The sequence below is a fragment of the Stegostoma tigrinum genome, chromosome X (genome assembly GCF_030684315.1).
Source record: "Stegostoma tigrinum isolate sSteTig4 chromosome X, sSteTig4.hap1, whole genome shotgun sequence".
NCBI classification, from domain to species: Eukaryota; Metazoa; Chordata; class Chondrichthyes; order Orectolobiformes; family Stegostomatidae; genus Stegostoma; species Stegostoma tigrinum.
In genome coordinates this window covers 9943101-9962495 of record NC_081404.1, presented here as the reverse complement: position 1 = coordinate 9962495, position 19395 = coordinate 9943101, and the positions used below count along the sequence as shown (strand labels likewise).

The 19395-nt window shown below is 39.6% G+C and overlaps 1 protein-coding gene across 6 annotated transcripts in view; it reads right to left on the bottom strand.

Moving 5' to 3' along the window:
* Nucleotides 1-5295: 5295 nt before the first annotated feature.
* The window catches only part of LOC125448237 (zinc finger CCCH domain-containing protein 10-like), a 15451-nt gene continuing 1351 nt past the window's right edge, over nt 5296-19395 (bottom strand). Inside the window, exons 2-4 of one of the 6 annotated variants that reach the window (XM_059643383.1) lie at nt 13113-13205; nt 9578-9724; nt 5296-9485 (exon numbers count right to left, since the gene is read on the bottom strand). In XM_059643383.1, coding sequence (XP_059499366.1) covers nt 8475-9485; nt 9578-9643 — 1077 coding nt within the window. In that variant the 5' untranslated portion in view covers nt 9644-9724; nt 13113-13205 and the 3' untranslated portion in view covers nt 5296-8474. Of the gene's footprint in view, nt 9725-10331; nt 10353-13112; nt 13228-19395 lie in introns of those variants that run through there. The other 5 variants (XM_059643382.1, XM_048523366.2, XM_048523363.2 and 2 more) reach the window with 5 other exon arrangements.

The window sequence follows — 19395 nt, the reverse complement described above, 5'->3', positions numbered from 1 at the left end:
CAGGATTAAGGATAGGATTCTTGGCAGCGTGGAGGAACAGAGGGATCTTGGTGTGCAGATACATAGATCCCTTAAAATGGCCACCCAAGTGGACAGGGTTGTTAAGAAAGCATATGGTGTTTTGGCTTTCATTAACAGGGGGATTGAGTTTAAGAGTCGTGAGATCTTGTTGCAGCTCTATAAAACTTTGGTTAGACCGCACTTGGAATACTGCGTCCAGTTCTGGGCGCCCTATTATAGGAAAGATGTGGATGCTTTGGAGAGGGTTCAGAGGAGGTTTACCAGGATGCTGCCTGGACTGGAGGGCTTATCTTATGAAGAGAGGTTGACTGAACTCGGTCTCTTTTCATTGGAGAAAAGGAGGAGGAGAGGGGACCTAATTGAGGTATACAAGATAATGAGAGGCATAGATAGAGTTGATAGCCAGAGACTATTTCCCAGGGCAGAAATGGCTAGCACGAGGGGTCATAGTTTTAAGCTGGTTGGTGGAAAGTATAGAGGGGATGTCAGAGGCAGGTTCTTTACGCAGAGAGTTGTGAGAGCATGGAATGCGTTGCCAGCAGCAGTTGTGGAAGCAAGGTCATTGGGGTCATTTAAGAGACTGCTGGACATGCATATGGTCACAGAAATTTGAGGGTGCATACATGAGGATCAATGGTCGGCACAACATTGTGGGCTGAAGGGCCTGTTCTGTGCTGTACTGTTCTATGTTCTATGTTCTATGCGCACAGAGTCAACTGGTCCTTCAGCTGACATTACTCGAGGACTCAAACTCAACTTTAAAAATCAACAAAGAAAAAAAAAATTTCACCAACTATTTTAATGTGCACTTAAAGATGAATGAGGACTGGACAGGAAGCTTACTCTTAAATTAAAACACTCTTTATTGTTCTACATTTGACAGGATCCCATACAAATAAATGCAGAGATTTTTATGTCATTTTAAATGAAGTATACATGTGGACTATAAGCTCTACTGTTCTGGAGACCTGTAACAGTTGAAACATTCTAAGCATAATCACAACCTTTTAAAAAAATGTCAAAAACATGGCATAGCAAACATTATGTACAATATATATATAATTAATCCTTTATATTTACAAAGGATCAGTGTTCAGCCCTGGTTGCCTATTTTACTAATATTCTTCAAAATATTGAGCCAAGTACAGGGATATCAAAATAGTCTGTGCTTTGGTTTTTACCCCTGATAGATTAACTAATTTGGAAGTGGGAACAAAAATAATGTGACAAATGAAGATTTCAAGTACTGGAAATTATACAAATGCAGTTCTGATTGAGGAAGCGTTAATCTGACGTCTTGCCTTCTGTAGCTGGTTTCAGCTTGGTACCTCCTAACTTGCTTGGTACCTCCTGGCTTAACTGAAAAGCAGGAACTTGAAATAAAGAGGAGAGAGAGGCTGGAAACACTTTGCAGGTTAGGCAGGATCGGTGGAGAAAAGGAGGTGAGGTTAATACCTCAGGTCTTTGACCCTTCATCAGAACTGAGACACATTATGGAAGAACAGCTGCAGCACAGTGGCTGAGAGGTTAGCACTGTTGCCTCGCAGTGGCAGGGACTGGGTGTGATTCTATGCTTGGGTGATTGTTTGCATGCAGTTTGCATGTTCTCCCAGTGTCTGCATGGGCTTCTACCAGATGCTCTGGTTTCTTTCCACAGTCCAAGGATGTGCAGGTTACATGGATTGGCCATACTAAGTTATCCTGTAGTGTCCAGGGATGTGTAGGTTAGGTGGAGTAACTGTGGTTTCAAAAAAAAAAGTAGGGTTATCGGGATAGATTGGGGGAGTGGGCCTGGGTGGGGTGCTCTTTGAAAAGTTGGTACAGATTCAAACAGCCTCTTTCTGCACCGTAGGGATTCTATGAACAGGAACAGAGCCAGGAGAAAGAGGGGCAAGAAGGTTAAAAACACACATAGGAAAAACAATTATCTGTAGACTGATTAAATGGAAGCCAGGAATTGATCAACAAACTGAAATAATAATAGTGCAAGACAAAAAGCGGCAATGAGGAGAAAAGTTAGAGATAGAGATACAAAAAGATATCTGAGATTCAGAATAGCAGAAGGGATGGAAAGACGGAAAATCTGGAAAAGTGAAAAAGTTTGCAGTGGCTCAAGCATATGGTGCAAGGAAAACAGCAGGTAGACCAAATGGCACTATTTTGTCACTTTACACAGAAGACAAAGCATTTGGATCTACAAAAGACATTTGTGGCAAGCTTTTTATATGGTAACATAAAAGCTTTTAGTATTGGGGGCAACATATTAATATGGATAGAGGACTGCATAGCTAACAGTAAAAAGAGAGAACTTAAATCACAAGTTATTTTCAGCGTGACAAACTGTAACTAGCAGAATGCCACAGAAATTAGTCCTAGGACTTCAACTATTTATAACTGGTGACACTGTATCTTCATCCAAGCTAGACTGTATTGTGGCCAAATTTGATGATATGAGAATAGTAACGAAAGCAAGTTGTGAGGGGGATACAAGTAATCTGTGAAAAGATATAGGTAGGTTAATTGAGTGGGCACAAATTTGGCAAATTAGGTATAATGTGGGAAAACAGTGAGGTCGCCCACTTTGGCAGAAAAGAGGGAAACTGCAGAATGCTGTAGTAGAGGGATCTGGGTGTCCTTGTACATTAATCACACACACAAAAAAAAAATCAACATGCAGCATTGCAACTAATTAGGAAGGAAATCAGAATGATGGCCTTTATTGCATGGGAGGTGGAGCTTTTAAACCAGGGAAGCTTTGCTACAACTGTAAAAGGCGAGACCACATTTAATGAGGATTATGTGCAGCTTTAGTCTCTTTGCTGAAACTAAAACAAAAATGGACCAACCAAGTGACACCTAATCTGCCACCTTTAACATTCAGTCCTTCCACTAATCAACAGGTCAGGAGGAATGGGATACAGGGGAACTTAGCTGCTTGGATACAGAATTGGCTGGCCAACAGAAGACAGCGAGTGGTAGTAGAAGGAAAATATTCTGCCTGGAAGTCAGTGGTGAGTGGGGTTCCACAGGGCTCTGTCCTTGGGCCTCTACTGTTTGTAATTTTTATTAATGACTTGGACGAGGGAATTGAAGGATGGGTCAGCAAGTTTGCAGACGACACAAAGGTCGGAGGTGTCGTTGACAGTGTAGAGGGCTGTTGTAGGCTGCAGCGGGACATTGACAGGATGCAGAGATGGGCTGAGAGGTGGCAGATGGAGTTCAACCTGGATAAATGCGAGGTGATGCATTTTGGAAGGTCGAATTTGAAAGCTGAGTACAGGATTAAGGATAGGATTCTTGGCAGCGTGGAGGAACAGAGGGATCTTGGTGTGCAGATACATAGATCCCTTAAAATGGCCACCCAAGTGGACAGGGTTGTTAAGAAAGCATATGGTGTTTTGGCTTTCATTAACAGGGGGATTGAGTTTAAGAGTCGTGAGATCTTGTTGCAGCTCTATAAAACTTTGGTTAGACCGCACTTGGAATACTGCGTCCAGTTCTGGGCGCCCTATTATAGGAAAGATGTGGATGCTTTGGAGAGGGTTCAGAGGAGGTTTACCAGGATGCTGCCTGGACTGGAGGGCTTATCTTATGAAGAGAGGTTGACTGAGCTCGGTCTCTTTTCATTGGAGAAAAGGAGGAGGAGAGGGGACCTAATTGAGGTATACAAGATAATGAGAGGCATAGATAGAGTCGATAGCCAGAGACTATTTCCCAGGGCAGAAATGGCTAGCACGAGGGGTCATAGTTTTAAGCTGGTTGGTGGAAAGTATAGAGGGGATGTCAGAGGCAGGTTCTTTACGCAGAGAGTTGTGAGAGCATGGAATGCGTTGCCAGCAGCAGTTGTGGAAGCAAGGTCATTGGGGTCATTTAAGAGACTGCTGGACATGCATATGGTCACAGAAATTTGAGGGTGCATCCATGAGGATCAATGGTCGGCACAACATTGTGGGCTGAAGGGCCTGTTCTGTGCTGTACTGTTCTATGTTCTATGTTCTATGTAACAGTAACAAGTGTGTCCTCTCTACAAATGCACAGAAATAACTCACCAAGACTCTCTAATAGCACCTTCCAAATAACCTATACCATTTAGAAGGAAGACAGCAGATGCACGCGAACTCCACTTCATGCAAGTCCCCCTGTAAGTCACACACGATCCTGACTTTGAACCATAATCACTGTTCCTTCACTCTCACTGAGTTAAAAATCTTCAAAATGCTTCTCCAACAGCACTGTATGTCTCTTTACACCCAAAGACTGCAGTGTTTTAAGGAAGCTCACCGCCACCTGCTCCAAGGCAAGCCACGATAGACATTAATTGCTTATCTAGCCAATGCTGTCCATTGATTCCTGGAATGAGGGCTGTGTCTTACAAGGAAAGGTTGAAGAGTCTGGGCCTATATTTATTGAAGTTTAAGAGTGAGAATAATCTTATTTGGAACAAAAGATTCTGAGGGGACCCGTGCATGATGTGTACATGTAGGATCTATGGCACAGAAATGAGCCATTCAGCCCAACAAGGCCATGCCAGTGTTCATGATCTGTTCAAATCTCTTCCCATCTAAATGAATAATCATAATCCTTTATTTTCTTCGCTGTCAAATGTATCTATACAATTCTCCTTAATTATTCCCAGTGGTAGGACATTCAATATTTTCACTACTTTTTAATAGACAGAATAAATGTTCAAAGATGATTTAAAAAGATGCTACCAGAACTGCATAGGTAAGCATGGGCCTTTTTTGTTTTTCCTGTTGTCTTAAAATAAGGGTGAACAGTCACCTAGTAGAGGTATTTCAAATTTTGAAAAGACATCAGAGTGAATGCAACAGAATGTTTTCTTTTATTGGGAAAAACATAGCTAGAATCCATCAATACAAGACAGTTACCAAGAATACCAATAAGTAGATGCTAAAAAGGATGTTCCCAGTTCATTGCGCAAATCAAAAACAAGGGACAAAAAATAAGGAATTCCAATTCAACATGGAGACGAGGAGGAACTTATTTTCTCAGGGGATAACTACAACCCTGGAATTCTCTTTAGCGAATAGTGGAGGCTGATCATTGAATTTATTCAAGGCAGCGTTAAACACATTTGATTAGCGAGTTTTGAGAAGATTTGTAGCTCAGGTTGAGGTTCTGGATGTGAGTTTGCTCACTGAGCTGGAAGGTTAGTTTTCAGATGTTTCGTCACCATTCCAGGTAACATCAGTGAGCCTCCGACAAAGCGCTGGTGTTATGTCCCACTTTCTATTTATCTGGTTAGGTTTCCTTGCACCTTCTCACCAACCCAAGGAAACCTAGCCAGATAAATAGAAAGCGGGACGTAACACCAACACTTCGGAGGCTCACTGATGATGTTACCTGGAATGGTGACGAAACGTCTGAAAACTAACCTTCCAGCCCAGCGAGCAAACTCACATCCAGAACACATTTGATTGATGGTGGGGGAATTAGATCAACCATTATCTTAGGTGAATTACACAGAAGGTTCAAGGGGTCTAACAGTCTATTCCTGTTTCTACTTCTAATTATTCCTGTATTCTTACTCAAACTGTTGATGCAGGAACATACGCTTCTTTAATGGAAAGTCATTTATAAACAGAATATTGTAAACTTTTCATGAATGACATCAAAATTACATTCATGGAGATACTCTTTAAATCAAGTCAAATCTGAAAATATAATGCAGTATAAACAAACTATCATAAATTACAATTTGATTTTGATTCAGCCAGTACAGTTTCTAGTTTTATGCAAGTTTGTTACATTCAGGCTCATCACATACAACAGGAACACACTGCACATTGAATAGTGTGTATTTTAACTCAGCTATTTTAGTACAATAAGTAAAAAGCACAGACTAGTTTGAACATTCCTTGAAGACTGTGCAAAGTCTAGTATTTGTATTATTTTAACTGCTGACCATGAAACAGTGGTATTGGTTTGTGATACATTATTGTACTGTCATGTTCTCAGAGCTCTTTGTGAAGAGGCAGTCTGCATAATTTTGATTTGGATCTAATAAAACTGAGACTCCCTTTGACTAGGAATGGCTCCTAAATATTCATGGTTTAGCAAGTATAAATTATATACACATTATAATTGGGCAAATTTTCAGTCACAGGGATTCCTGGAAGCTTACACATACAGCATGAAGAAAGAGGAAATGCAGGGGACAGGCTATCCAGTGATCTGAAAATCCCCCTTCACACCTGCAAAATATAAAATTGCAGCACAGCTAAAGAGCTATAACAAGGAGTAGAAATTTTCAGTTCTGTAGAGTACACAAAGTATAACAAATGAAAATACATCTGCTCTATTAAACTTGTTTCAATTGTACAGCGTAGATCCTTGGTTCTGAATTCCAGATTCACCAAGAACCTGACAAACATTACAGCAGATTTCAAAAGACTAAACAGCTACTATACAGAATTTGTAGACAAGGTTAACAGAAAAACAACAATTAAAGGCCAAATGTCCTCAGTAACTAGTTGATTAAATAGCACAAGTATGAACAACCTTACGGTTCCATATTACAGCCACCACCGCTTCCAACAAAATAAGCACCTGAGTTAATTAAAGTAAACACCCACACTTACATAAAGCTGCTTTAACAGAATATCAAAAGCCAATTTTACCATTAACATTGTTAGTTGTGTTGCAAGATCATTTTGGCAAGCTTGAAGAAAATGCAGACAAATCGTCAGCTCGTCATGTGGTTTTCAGAAAGATTTGCACCAAGTTTTTAAAATGGATCAGAACATTGGGACTTTTTGTGTCCAGTACATTACACTTCAATTTTCTGTAGTTGTCTACTATCCTGGTTATGGACAACCAGGAGTTAAATCAATACATTAAAAAAAAGACATGGTGCTCAAAATACCTTTTAAAGATCTTTCTCATTTGAAGACATTGGCCAGCAAAAGGCAAGCCCTGCTTCTAAATGGAGTTGACTACAGGTTGCTTTTTTAAAAACAGGAATAAAATAGTGAACATTCATGTTCTCTCACAGAAGTCCATTATAGTTTGGCTCAGCATATTTCAAGACTGCGTGCAAACACTTACATTCTGGCCCCAAAAAAGTCAGCAGTTAAGCTGCGTCAGGTGCAAAGTATTTTTTTTAATATTCTGTATATTTTAATTGAACAAGTTATACATTTCTTGTATTTGTATACAAATTACAATATTTGGTGTGAAAATATAATCTATATATTCCAGTTCAACAAGAATTTGCAAAACATTTTGCAGTTCCTGCGTTGCTGACCCAAATTAGATATAGAGCAATCATCACTGGCATTTGCTCTTTTAAACTATTTTTATCCAATTTCACTTTACATTTGCTTAATTGCCATCAACTGCCAAGTGAACACAAGTTTCCTTTCCTTTATATTTGTGAATTCACATGAGGACAAATGGCATCAGGGAGTTAAGCAGTGATAGGATAGATGCAGAGTAATACTCACTCTATTGTGACACTAATTAACACTCAGAAGAGCACTACTAGAGTCGGTGTAATCCCCATCCCATTTCTTCCAGTCAACTGGGCAATATAAGACTGCCAATGTGTGAACAGTTTTATGTTATGGATTGGCTCCCAGCAGAAACAGAATTCAGATTCTTTAACCTCAGATCATGCATCATCCTTACAGTTGGCAAACAACAAAACTTTGAAACCCATTACTGTGGCAGGATTTGAATAGTCCATGTTACATACTGGGTATCCAATGCTTAAAGAATGACAAAGTTAAAAGTACACTTTAGGTTCATTAAGAAACAGAATCTTCGCAATGGCTTCCAAGTTAATTAAACACTTTGGTACAGTGCAATGTAAGGAGTATCTCCAAAATTGAGAGGGTTAAATTGTAATATCTGGATGATTTATAATTATTTATAACCCCATCACATCAAAACATCCCAAAGAAAAAGAATTCAGAATTACGTTTTGGAGTGCAGTGATCACTATCTGGGAAAATGCAGCAATCATTCAGCGCCAGCAATATCCACAAATAAAAAGCTTCAAAATACTTTTATTTTTCTTTGTTAATTTACAATTTCATATGCTCTGAAATTTTATTTTGCGTCAAGAATGCAAATAGCCAAGCTTGGGATACAGAGTCAGTTTGAATATTTTGCGCAGCACCACAGCCCAGGGACTTGTTTATCCTAACAAAATCTTTCAGAAGCAAATGCCCCAGAGAGTGCCTCTGCAGCTGTTTTTAAGTTACATTAGACAATGGATTTAGAGGACTGGCAAGCTGGGCGCTAAAAACAGGACAGGGTTAACCAAGTATCTAAAAATAACAATGGACTGAAGAGAAATAATTTAGGCACAAAGAGAACTAAATGCTGGTCAGAATTATATTTGACTCTGGAGTGCATACTTATGTAATGCATATCATGGGGAGCAACAAAGAAATGCAGAACCTTTTCTAAAGCCTGCACATAACCTCTCAATGAGGAATTGCTGTTATCCTCATACTCTGTGATGCAATTGGATAAGTAACCATTGGAGTCGTGGCATGGCTAATAGTGATTCCTGGCATTGCTTGGGCAATTGATACTGCCACTGGTGCAACAGAAACAGCCACTGGGGCCATAGAAACTGGAGGCGCCATTCCCTGGGCAATGGTCTGGGCGAGCGCTGCAGGAAGTGAAGCAATCTCAGGATTAAGATGCTGTGCTGTTGGTGCAGCATTAGTAGGTGGAGCAGCAGTAGCTCCAGCAGTTGCCACGAGGTCTTGCTGGGTGACAGGTCGTGGTTGAAGTGCTTGGCTGCTCAAAGTGGTGTGAGTCTGTGCTATACCATGGTTGTAATTGGTGATTGCACCCACAGTTGGTGCTGCTAGCGTTTGCTCTGTTGCTGTGGGAGTGGAGGTCAATGTGACCACCTTGGTTTGGTTGCGGAAATGTGCATTTTGCTCCAAAAGTACCTCATTAGTTGCCATCAAATTTGAGATCTGCTTTTTCAGTTCCTCAACACGCTTTCGAAGCATGAGATTCTCCTCCTCTAAAAACCGATAGTCAACTGGACGCGAATTTGGAATATTAAAATCATAACTCTCAAATCGTAAGCCATCAACTCTTCGTCTCTTTAGAACATGGTCATAATCAGCATAGCGATCGGCATCATAGAGGTCATCAAATGGGTCATATCGACGCACTACAGGAGAAATCACTTGGTCTCGTGACAACCTCTCCAAAGTTCTGTTTTCATATTCATATTCATCACGTTTTAAGTGCCGGAATTTACACTTAGATCCTCGTTGACAGTCACCTTTCAAGTAGTCACGGCAAATTGGGACCTCACCTTTTTTAAAGGAGAGGTCAGAAGGTGAAAGGCCAAGACCCATAGCCACTGTAAGGCGCAGGCGTGGGGGAAGCTCTCCTGACTTTTTGTAATGTTCCTCATCCTCCTTTGTCCCATGAATAAACTTGCAGTTGATGCGAGTGCACTCCTTGTTCTGATAGTCATGACAAAAGACAAATTCATTTTTCTTTACGCCCAAGTCAGACACTTCATTAATATCAGGGTGATAGAACTTGCAGCGCTTACCACGTTTGCAGACATTGCGCAGGAAGTCTCGGCAAATATCATCTGAGCTGTGGCCAGCCTCGTCATTACCACTGTTAAATAAATTATCTTTATCCGGCATCTTCACAGACTATTTCTGTGCTTCTCAGCCACTGTACACAAAAACATCTGAAAAAGAAAATCAAGGTATGTCTTTACAGAGAAGGAGGAATTAGTCCACAAGCCAAGTGTTACTTGAACCACTGTAATTGGTGCTCAGCAAGCTAAGCAACGATAGTAGTGGAATTGAAAAAGGTTTCCAAATGTGTGTGCACGCGCGTGCGTGTTTTAAGAGTCAGCAACATACATTACTAGGTTAGTTATACTACATGCTTCCCCACAATGTGGTTTCACTACAACTTGAGAAATCTACGTCCTCCTGTACCAGTATCACATTTTCATTATTGACCCTTGGCAAAGTTATGAACGATGAGTATGGATTATAATAAATTATAGGCTATTTTATGTTTGACGTATGTTCATTAAGAACTTGCCCGAGGTTTGCCAAACCTATATCATTTTGGATATCACCAAAGAACAAAATAAGAACATTTACTTCATTAGTCTGGAATACATTAAATAACTGCATCTATTACATGGCAAATAAAAATTGCTTTTCTCAAAAAAACTTCAAGATTAAGACTTGTCATCACAAATTAGCTTAATTGACATCAACGTACATGCATAATTTTCAGAATTATCAGAGAGTAATTCACCATACAGTGTTTTCACACACCTCAAAAAGCACCACTAATGGAAGTGAGGAGGAAGATAGATTTCTTTTCTCAGTGCAGGAACAATTCTTGGTGTTGGGATAGGAGAAGACTTGGGGGGGGGGGGGGGGTGAATATTAAAAATAGGAGTATTTGACTCACAGACTGAAGTAAAAACTATATCTGCTTGCTTGGAACAAACTGCTGACTATGGCTTTTAGCAACCCAGGCTACGGTAGTACACTTGCTCACTGAGCCGGTGCGCTCGGTTGCAGACATTTTTGCCACCCTCCTAGGTAACGTCGTCAGTGTGCCTCTAGTGAAGCACTGCTGTTCTGTCCCGCTTGTTATTTATCTGCTTCGGTTTGCTGGGGTGGTTGGTATTACATCCAGTTCTGCTTTTCAGTGGTTTGTATATCAGGTCCGGTTTAATGTGTTTGTTGACAGAGGTCCAGTTGGGATGCCAGACCTCCAGGAATTCGCTGGCATGTCTCTGTTTGGTTTGTGCTATTATGGGTGTATTGTCCCAGTCAAACTGTGTCCTTCTTTGTCCATGTGTATTGAGGCCAGCGAGAATTGGTCATTCTCTTGGTGGCTAGTTGGTGTTAGTGTATCCTTATTGTCAGTCTTCTTCCAGTTTGGCCTATGTTTTTCACTGTCCTTGCATATTTTATTGGCTGTGGGTATGGGATCCTTTACATTTGTCAGTAGCTGTCGCAGGGTGGTTGTTGGTTTGTAGGCTACCCTGATACCTAGAGGTCTGGAGTAGTCTTGTGTTCATCTCTGATATACAGTAGGATGACTAGTGTGTCTGGCCATGTTGTGTCTTCTCGTCATGGCCTGTCACAGAGGTAATAGCGGATTGTGTTTTTTGCGTATCCATTCTTTTTAAAAACTCCATACAAGTGCTCCTTTGCGCATTTCCAGATTGCTGCAGTGTGTTGTGGCCCATTTGAATAATGTGTTGATGCAGCTCCGTTAGGGCGTTGGGATGGTTTCTGGAGCAATTATGTATCTAGTTTGTATGTTGTCTTTCTGTATACGCTAGTCTGGAGTTCCCCTCTATCCTTACATTCTACCATTATGTCTAGGTAGGGTTGTCAGTTATTGCTCTCTTCTTCTTTTGTGAACCTTACTCAGGTGAGGATGTTGTTTATAGGTCGATGGGTTTCTTCTAGTCTTGTGTGTTTGATAATCACAAAGGTGTCATTTACATAGTGGGGAGCACCGTTCATTCTAACCTTTCCATTACTGCTTCTGCGATCAATCCTGCTCCCCACTATACAGCCCAAACTCTGGGTCCACTATGTAGATGACACCTCCGTGATTATCAAACACACAAAGACTAGAAGAAACCCACCAACATAAACAACATCCTCCACCAGAATTAAACTCTCAAAAAGAGGAGAACAATAATCGATGACCCTTCCTAGACCTAATGGTAGAACATAAGAACAACGGGGAACTCCAGGCTAGTTTATACTGAAAGACCTCGCATATAGACCAAATACTTAATTGCTCCAGCAGCCACCCCAACACCCATTAACGGAACTGCATCAGGACATTGTTCAAATGGGTCACAACACACTGCAGCAATCTGGAATTGTGCAAAGTAGAATAAGAGCACTTATACCGAGTTTTTAATAAGAACGAATACCCAAAAAGCACAATCCGCCATTAACACTGTGACAGACCTCAACACGGCAAGACACACTAGTCACCCTACCGTACGTCACAGACGCAGGGATGACCAAAAGATTACTCAGGGCCCTAGGTATCAGGGTAGCCCACAAACCAACGACCACCCTGCGACAGCTACTGACAAACGTAAAGGATCCCATACATACAACCAATAAAACTAACATAATATACAAATTACCATGCAACGACCATGAGAAACAACACATAGGCCAAACTGGAAGAAAACTGACAATAAGGATACATGAACACCAACCAGCTACCAACAGACACGACCAATTCTCACTGATCTCAATACACACAGACAAAGAAGGACATAAATTTGACTGGGACAACACAGCAAACCAAGGCATATAAAATAACAAGCGGGACAGAACACCAACGCTTCACTGGAGGCACATTGACAATGTTACCTATCAGGGTGACAAAATGTCTGCAACCAAACACAGTGGCTCAGCAAACAAGTTGTGATTATCAAATGCACAAGACTAGAAGAAACCCACTAACATATAAACAATACCCTTACTGGGATAAAATTAATAAAAGAAGAGAACAATAACGCTTCCTAGATTACCTTCCTAGACATAATGGTAGAACCTCATTCACAACTCCAGCTATAAATCTTCTCAAAAACTTTAACCCAGGCTAAGAAAATAAAAAAAAAGCAAGAATTCTCACTTCTAATTTCAACTCTGTGACATTTAGTGTAAAATGTACATGAGAACTTTGGTACCACAATGCTTGGGATCACCTTTGATCTCAGCGTTTATCTGTAGGGGTCAGTCATTTCTAACTTGACTAGCATTCAAAGAATGCCCACAGTTTGGGAAAGAAGGTAAGGCATCAAGAGTCTGTTCCCCAGCAAAAGCGAGGCAGTTTCAAGAGACGGGGTGGGGGGGGGGGGGGGGGGGGGGATCAAACTTAAATGTTAACCTAAAGAAACAAAAAACGTTAAAGTATCATAGAACTAGAAATATAATGTGATGACATGCAAGAAAAGTGAAAAGTGAAAAGATGAAAGTGAAGAATCATTGGGAAGACGAGCAGAAATTACTTTGGCCAGGCATGTCTGTTTGAAACAAAATATGATTGATAAAAATCAGAACCTTGTGGATTTTTTTTGGTGTATCTGTTTGTTGGATTTATATGCGCCTTTGACAGTCAATAACGAATGGACTGAAAGCTCCAAATGACGGTCACTGAAATGAACAATGTACATAGCTGAAAAATACAAGATAATTGAAATACTACGGGTGCGAAAAATCTTGTTCAATCTTTTTCTTGCATTACGCCCTACCCAGAAAATGACACTGATTGCAAAGCTCGTCCCCCATTTTGATAATACAAAGCCAAAAGTAATCCCTTACCAATGCATCTGGGCCAGTAACACATATCTCTAACTTGTTCCATTTATCACAAATAAATCATTATGAACAAAAGGTGGCATTAGTAAAACTCCATATCACCATAGACATTGGAATCATGACAACCGATGTGTAAAATATTTGTTGAGGAATCAGTATTGCATTGAGGGAAAGGTACGTAAATTGAAAATATCCTGAATATACATAAATTATTCAATGAGAAACAGCTATTTTCAACAAGGTGAAGTACATTTATTTACCCAAGAAACATCGACACTGCAGGCATTCACGTAAAATATTTTCAATTTCACTAACATCATGAAAAGGAAAACATAATTCTTGGGTATTATAATTAGAGGTATTAAATACAAAAACAAGGAGATATGTTGAACTTGTATAAGACATTTGTCAGACTGCAGTTGGAGCACTTAGTGGTAGTTTATGATGCCTAGGAAAGTTACACGAGCAACAAAGATGAAATAGCGTTACTAGGCTGGGCTGTTACAATTCAGAAGGGAGATTTAAGTTTTAAATTTAAGGCTTTTCTGCTGGATTGGATAAAATTAAGGTGTTCCTGATTGGAAGCCTTCAAGATTATGGTAATAAGTGCACATAAATTTATGAATGAAAGGGGTTTGAAAAGTGTTTCCACAGAGGGTGATTAGGATGTGGAATGCTCTGCCATAACCTGTTCCAGCCAAGGTCACAATTAAATAGAAAGTTACTTGAAAAATAATATTAAAAAGGATAAGGGAAACAAGCAGGAGGGTGGGATTAGGTGGCTTTTTGCAAAGAAAAACAGATTTAAATCATAGCATGTGACAATTTGATGCGATCTTAAATCTTTCAAAATTAATAAGGAAAAAGTGAGCAAAATCAGAGATCGCTCAACTTCGAAAGGAGGCACATGACAGACAAGAAATGCAGGTCCAGCCAGCAATGCCCACGTCCCACAAGTGAAGAGAAATTATGAGTGAAGAAATTACAATTAAATTATAATTAAAAAATTAAGTATTGTTTCAAATGAAGTCATGACTATAAACAAAGTCAAAACAGGTATGAGCTGATAAAAAGCAAATTCAGGATTGGTATCAAAAAGCACTTCCGCATAGTGATCAATGTGTGAAATGGTTCCTATGATAGGGCAGGGAATGCAAAAACAAGTTAATCAAGAGGTAATTATATACTGTGACAAGGCTGGTATTGGGAGTTTCAATGAGAGGCTCAGCAAAAACAACTGAACTTCCTCCTGCATCTGTAGTTACTTTTGTGCTCAAAATAATGTTTTGTCCTGTTTTATATTTCACAATATACAGAGCCTTCACACAGAACACAAATGAGTATTCTTCCAAGATGTGGAGCAGACTTTCCCATCATGGACTGTAGGCAAAACAAGTCAACCCAAGTCTGATCCTGACACAGATCAGCCATTATAAATGTGATAGAAACAGTAACAATGTAAGTAATTCTAAAATTCTTTCAGAGATAACTGAGTGTTTACAGAGCCTACGTATACACTTCTGTTTTGAATAAAAAGCACTCAACAAAATAATATGTCTCGGCAAAAAAGTCAAATAACAATTAAAAATACAGAGTCTGGAAGTCAAATTTCTAAAACATCTGAAAACTACATGACTGCTCTTCTTGTTTTTTCCGATGGCAGCCAGAACACTAAAATGCACAGGCAAACAAGAGAACCAATCTTCCTTCTTCTGAATAGAGTATAGCATGTACATACTACTCTTTGCTGCATGTGAGAACAAAAATTTCTTTAAAAAGTATCATTTATGGAAGTTTAAGTGTCATGACCAATTTGAACAATCTTCGCCTCCCCCTTCTCCCAAGATTGGAAACTTCACTGTACATTGCAAAAAGAAGCGCACAATTGAAGCTTAACTCACATGGATCACGACTGGAATGCAAGAAACCATACTTACAAAGGGAACAACTTAGACAGCATGAGGCAATGGTGCTTATTTTTTGGACCATGGTTGGCAAGTGCATGAATCAGAAACTTAACTGTCAATCCTAGTTAGCTGTTTAAACTTAGGCCAGGCAGGTAATTCTCTGATCGGCCAAAGTGTTGTCATGATGAAAGCAGCAGGGATTGGCAGTCCCCATAACTGTTTCCTTAATGAAAAAAGTGCAATGTATGTAGACAAAAGAAATTTATCCAAAGAACAGGGCTATATGTGTGAATATATGTAGCTTTAGCACATGCAAATGAATCACACTTCAAACCAGACCGGTAGTCTTGGTTTCTGGTGTAATTTGTATCAAAAAATCAGGATTATTAGTAAAATGCTGTCCAGCAGCAAGATCGCATCTAATGTCAGATATTGTGTTCTGAAATTTACAAACACGGGCTGGTTGAGCACAGTCAGTGTGCTGACTGCTGTGTTCAATCAATGGGATGTTTTGTTTGATGCAATGGTCAGTTTTTGGGATGTACAACCTATATACATACATCACACAACTGATACTCATTAACTTGTTTGTAGAGGCAAAAAATCTCTGCGGCTTGATGGCAACATCCTATCAGCAGAGAATACCATTCTCATGTTTACTGGCAAGTGGCAGTGCAAGATTGAATAGGTGATGATATCACATTTTTTGGGACACCTTCCCCTCACAGGGTAAGCTGAGGGAGATTGGACAGGCTTCAGGGCCAAAAAGGTGGTGGCCATAGGCCCTTCCATAAATTTGAGAGATATGCAGCTGATTTGTTAAGGTAACCATTATCACGCGCAAATAGCTGTGATACACCCTATCTCAGCATCAATCTTGCACAGCAGGCAGATGGTTAGGGCTCTATTCATGGGTTTGCCAATAAGTTTGATCTCATAGTGCATGGAATGTAGGAATCCCAATGCATAAATTGATTAGTGTAAGCAGCCCTGCAATAAATGGTAGAAGAAAATCCACGGGCAGATTTCTTAACTAATAAGAGGAAAATAGCCTTGTTTGATTGTACCATTTCCCTGTAAATTTGAGCACAGGATGGGAGTTTCTCAAACTGTGTAACCAAATTCTTTGATGCAACTGTGGATACAAATATTGTAAACGTGTCAGAAGTAAAATTTGCTGCCAAAGTGAGGCAAACTAGCTCCCTTTCCTCATAGTAGTAGACAACATATTGGCATATTTCTCAACTAACATCTACCACAAGCCCACATTCAATGCTCAATATATGCACTGGAATTCCTACAATTCCACATTGTACAAGATCAATCTTACTGACCGGGCACTAGCCAACTGCTTACCATGTAAGCTTAACATCAAGATATGGCATATCAAAACTAATGCATAACCTGATAAAATCATCACTTGCGATATATCACTCAAACTTGTGGAAGATGCAGTGGCTGCCACATTTGGCCTTGAAAGGTGTCCAAGCTACCTAGATTACCTTGGAAAAGGAAGGTGTCTCAAATATTTAAACAACAAACAGGTAAGCTACCAGTCTCACTCTGCTACTGTGTAATGAAGTGATATTCTTCATCAAGCCATAAATGCTTTTTGTCTACCATGCAAATAAGCTATAGGTGCTTCAGTACTGGTGTGGTACCAGCTATGTAAGGCTGTACATTCAGTCCAATGACTGGCAGTGATTAAAACAACATGGAAGAAGACAGAAAGTGGAAAAGACAATTTATATTGATGTTTTATGCTTCACGCTTAATCTGTAGTTAAACAGCAAGCTGTGAGACTTGTTATCAACTAAAGCATAGAAAGTAACTTTCAAAATAAAGTTGCATCATAAGCATTTGATATTAATACATAAAACAACCATCCTGCAATTTGCACAAACTAATTAAGTTTAGGACAGATGTGCTTTTGTGATAAAGAGACAAAAATCCTAGATGCAAAAGTACCTTACAATACCATAATTTTAAAAAAAAATCATATTCATTCAGATATCTCCTACCCAGAATATCACTAATAGCAGATCATCCATACATCCAAAAGGTGGTAGGGTAGTCAGTTTGTAGCCATTGCCCAGCTTCCCATCTTTCACTTGCACAAATAAAATATCATAACTTAGAAGTAACACTATGCTGAACAACTAAGTACCAATAGGTTATCAAGGATACAGCACCTTCAACTTTTATTTTGTATTTTATGCATCTGCTAAGTAATATACTTTAAAATTATTGTATTTGCTTATGATATTTTACATACCACACCAGAATAAACTGACATGGAATTTGAGAAAAAGAATTATTCAAAAGACTTAGGGCTCATCCAATGTTCAAGAATCTTAAACCAGCGTCATACAGATCAGCAAAAACTTGAATGTGGTCCCTGGTCTGTGCTGAGTTAGCGGTACCCTAATTATGGCATTAAGAATGGTGCAATTGGTTTCAGTGATCTTAGAAAGGTGGTACAATGAACTACAAATTGGCTCACTAGCCATGTATGGCAATCTATTGTACTCCTAGAATGCAGGCTCACTCCTGCAACTGATCAAAATGCTAAGCTTTCTGAACTCAGGCACATCAAACAAAAGACAGAATCTTCCTCAAAGTGGGAAGGCAAAAAAAAAGTGGAAAACAAACCACCTTCATATACTGCTTAACAAACAGTTACAGCACAGCAGAGACCCGAGTGCCTATAATATTGCTGTATGCAAGTACCTAAATTCAGAAATATTTGGACTACAAATATCCAAGCATACATCAATCCACTAGTTTAGGAGCTAGGGGCAGAAGACAGTGACTTAAAAAAAGCAAAGAAACTTTCACCCTCAGCAGTCAAGGAGAAAAATGATCCCTGCCTATCAAAAACACAACCCATTGGTAGTAATGATCCTTGTTTGCAAGAGGCTGTTAATATAAAAGGCACCAGAGTGATGAGAATGTGTGGCTGATTCTATTAAGCGGACTGAAATATATCTAAATGGACACTAGGTACAAACAGGATTAGGTAGTCTAGAATGATCCTCATGATTAAATAACCTTCTGGAACTCACTAGTCAGGCTCATAAATGTGGACCATCTACTTCAGTGAAACGTTGGAGAGTTAGTAGCAGTTGCACAGGTTCATCTAGATGAACCACTATTTTCAGAAAAGGATTAGCATAAGAAAGAAAAAGAAAAATGTTGTTTAAAAAACTGTTACACTACCATTATGAGCTTTTCATTTCTCAATTTCAGGATGTCAACTGGGGACTTAGCTTGCCTTTTAACCCTAATGCACAAAGCAACTCCACCAGTGACATCAGTTAGTGCAATGTCAGCTTCTTAAAAGGAGTTGTAACCTCTCTGCTTACGCACATTTTCAACAGTGTACAATAGCATCTAAAAAAAGACAATATTCAGGATCAGTTTCCTCCACACTACTTTTCTTGCTTTTCCAGGTCCACCACTGAATTCTGGAAAGTTGAACTGCATCATTTGATACAGTCTTGATGGAAGACTGTGATGCTTCTTCAACATTTTTCACAGTTATATTGTATTTTGAGTACTATACTCTAAAATATATTCCTTTAAAATAAACTTCATAAAACATGGGGTCAACTTTTCTAGGATGATGATAGGGAACTTTATACTTTCAATCCTGCTTTTTGCAACAGCTAGCTGGATATTAAATTGTGGATATGCCAAACATTAACAAGACTGATGGCACTCAACTTCCACCTGAAATTCCACACCCTAAACTGCATTTTACTACACACAGACTGAAGCCAACACTGTAATCTAAATACCTATTGAACTGTAAAAGGACTTTCAAACCTCATTATATTCACGATAAAAAGCCACTATCATCTCCATGGCTGCTGAACTCCCCTCGGTTTATGGCCTCCAAGCTTGACTTAAAAGACTACAAAGTGTGGAGCTGGATGAACACAGCAGGCCAAGCAGCATCTCAGGAGCACAAAAGCTGACGTTTCGGGCCCAGACCCTCCATCAGAGAGCTTTTGTGCTCCTGAGATGCTGCTTGGCCTGCTGTGTTCATCCAGCTCCACATTTTATTATCTTGGATTCTCCAGCATCTGCAGTTCCCATTATCATTGACTTAAAAG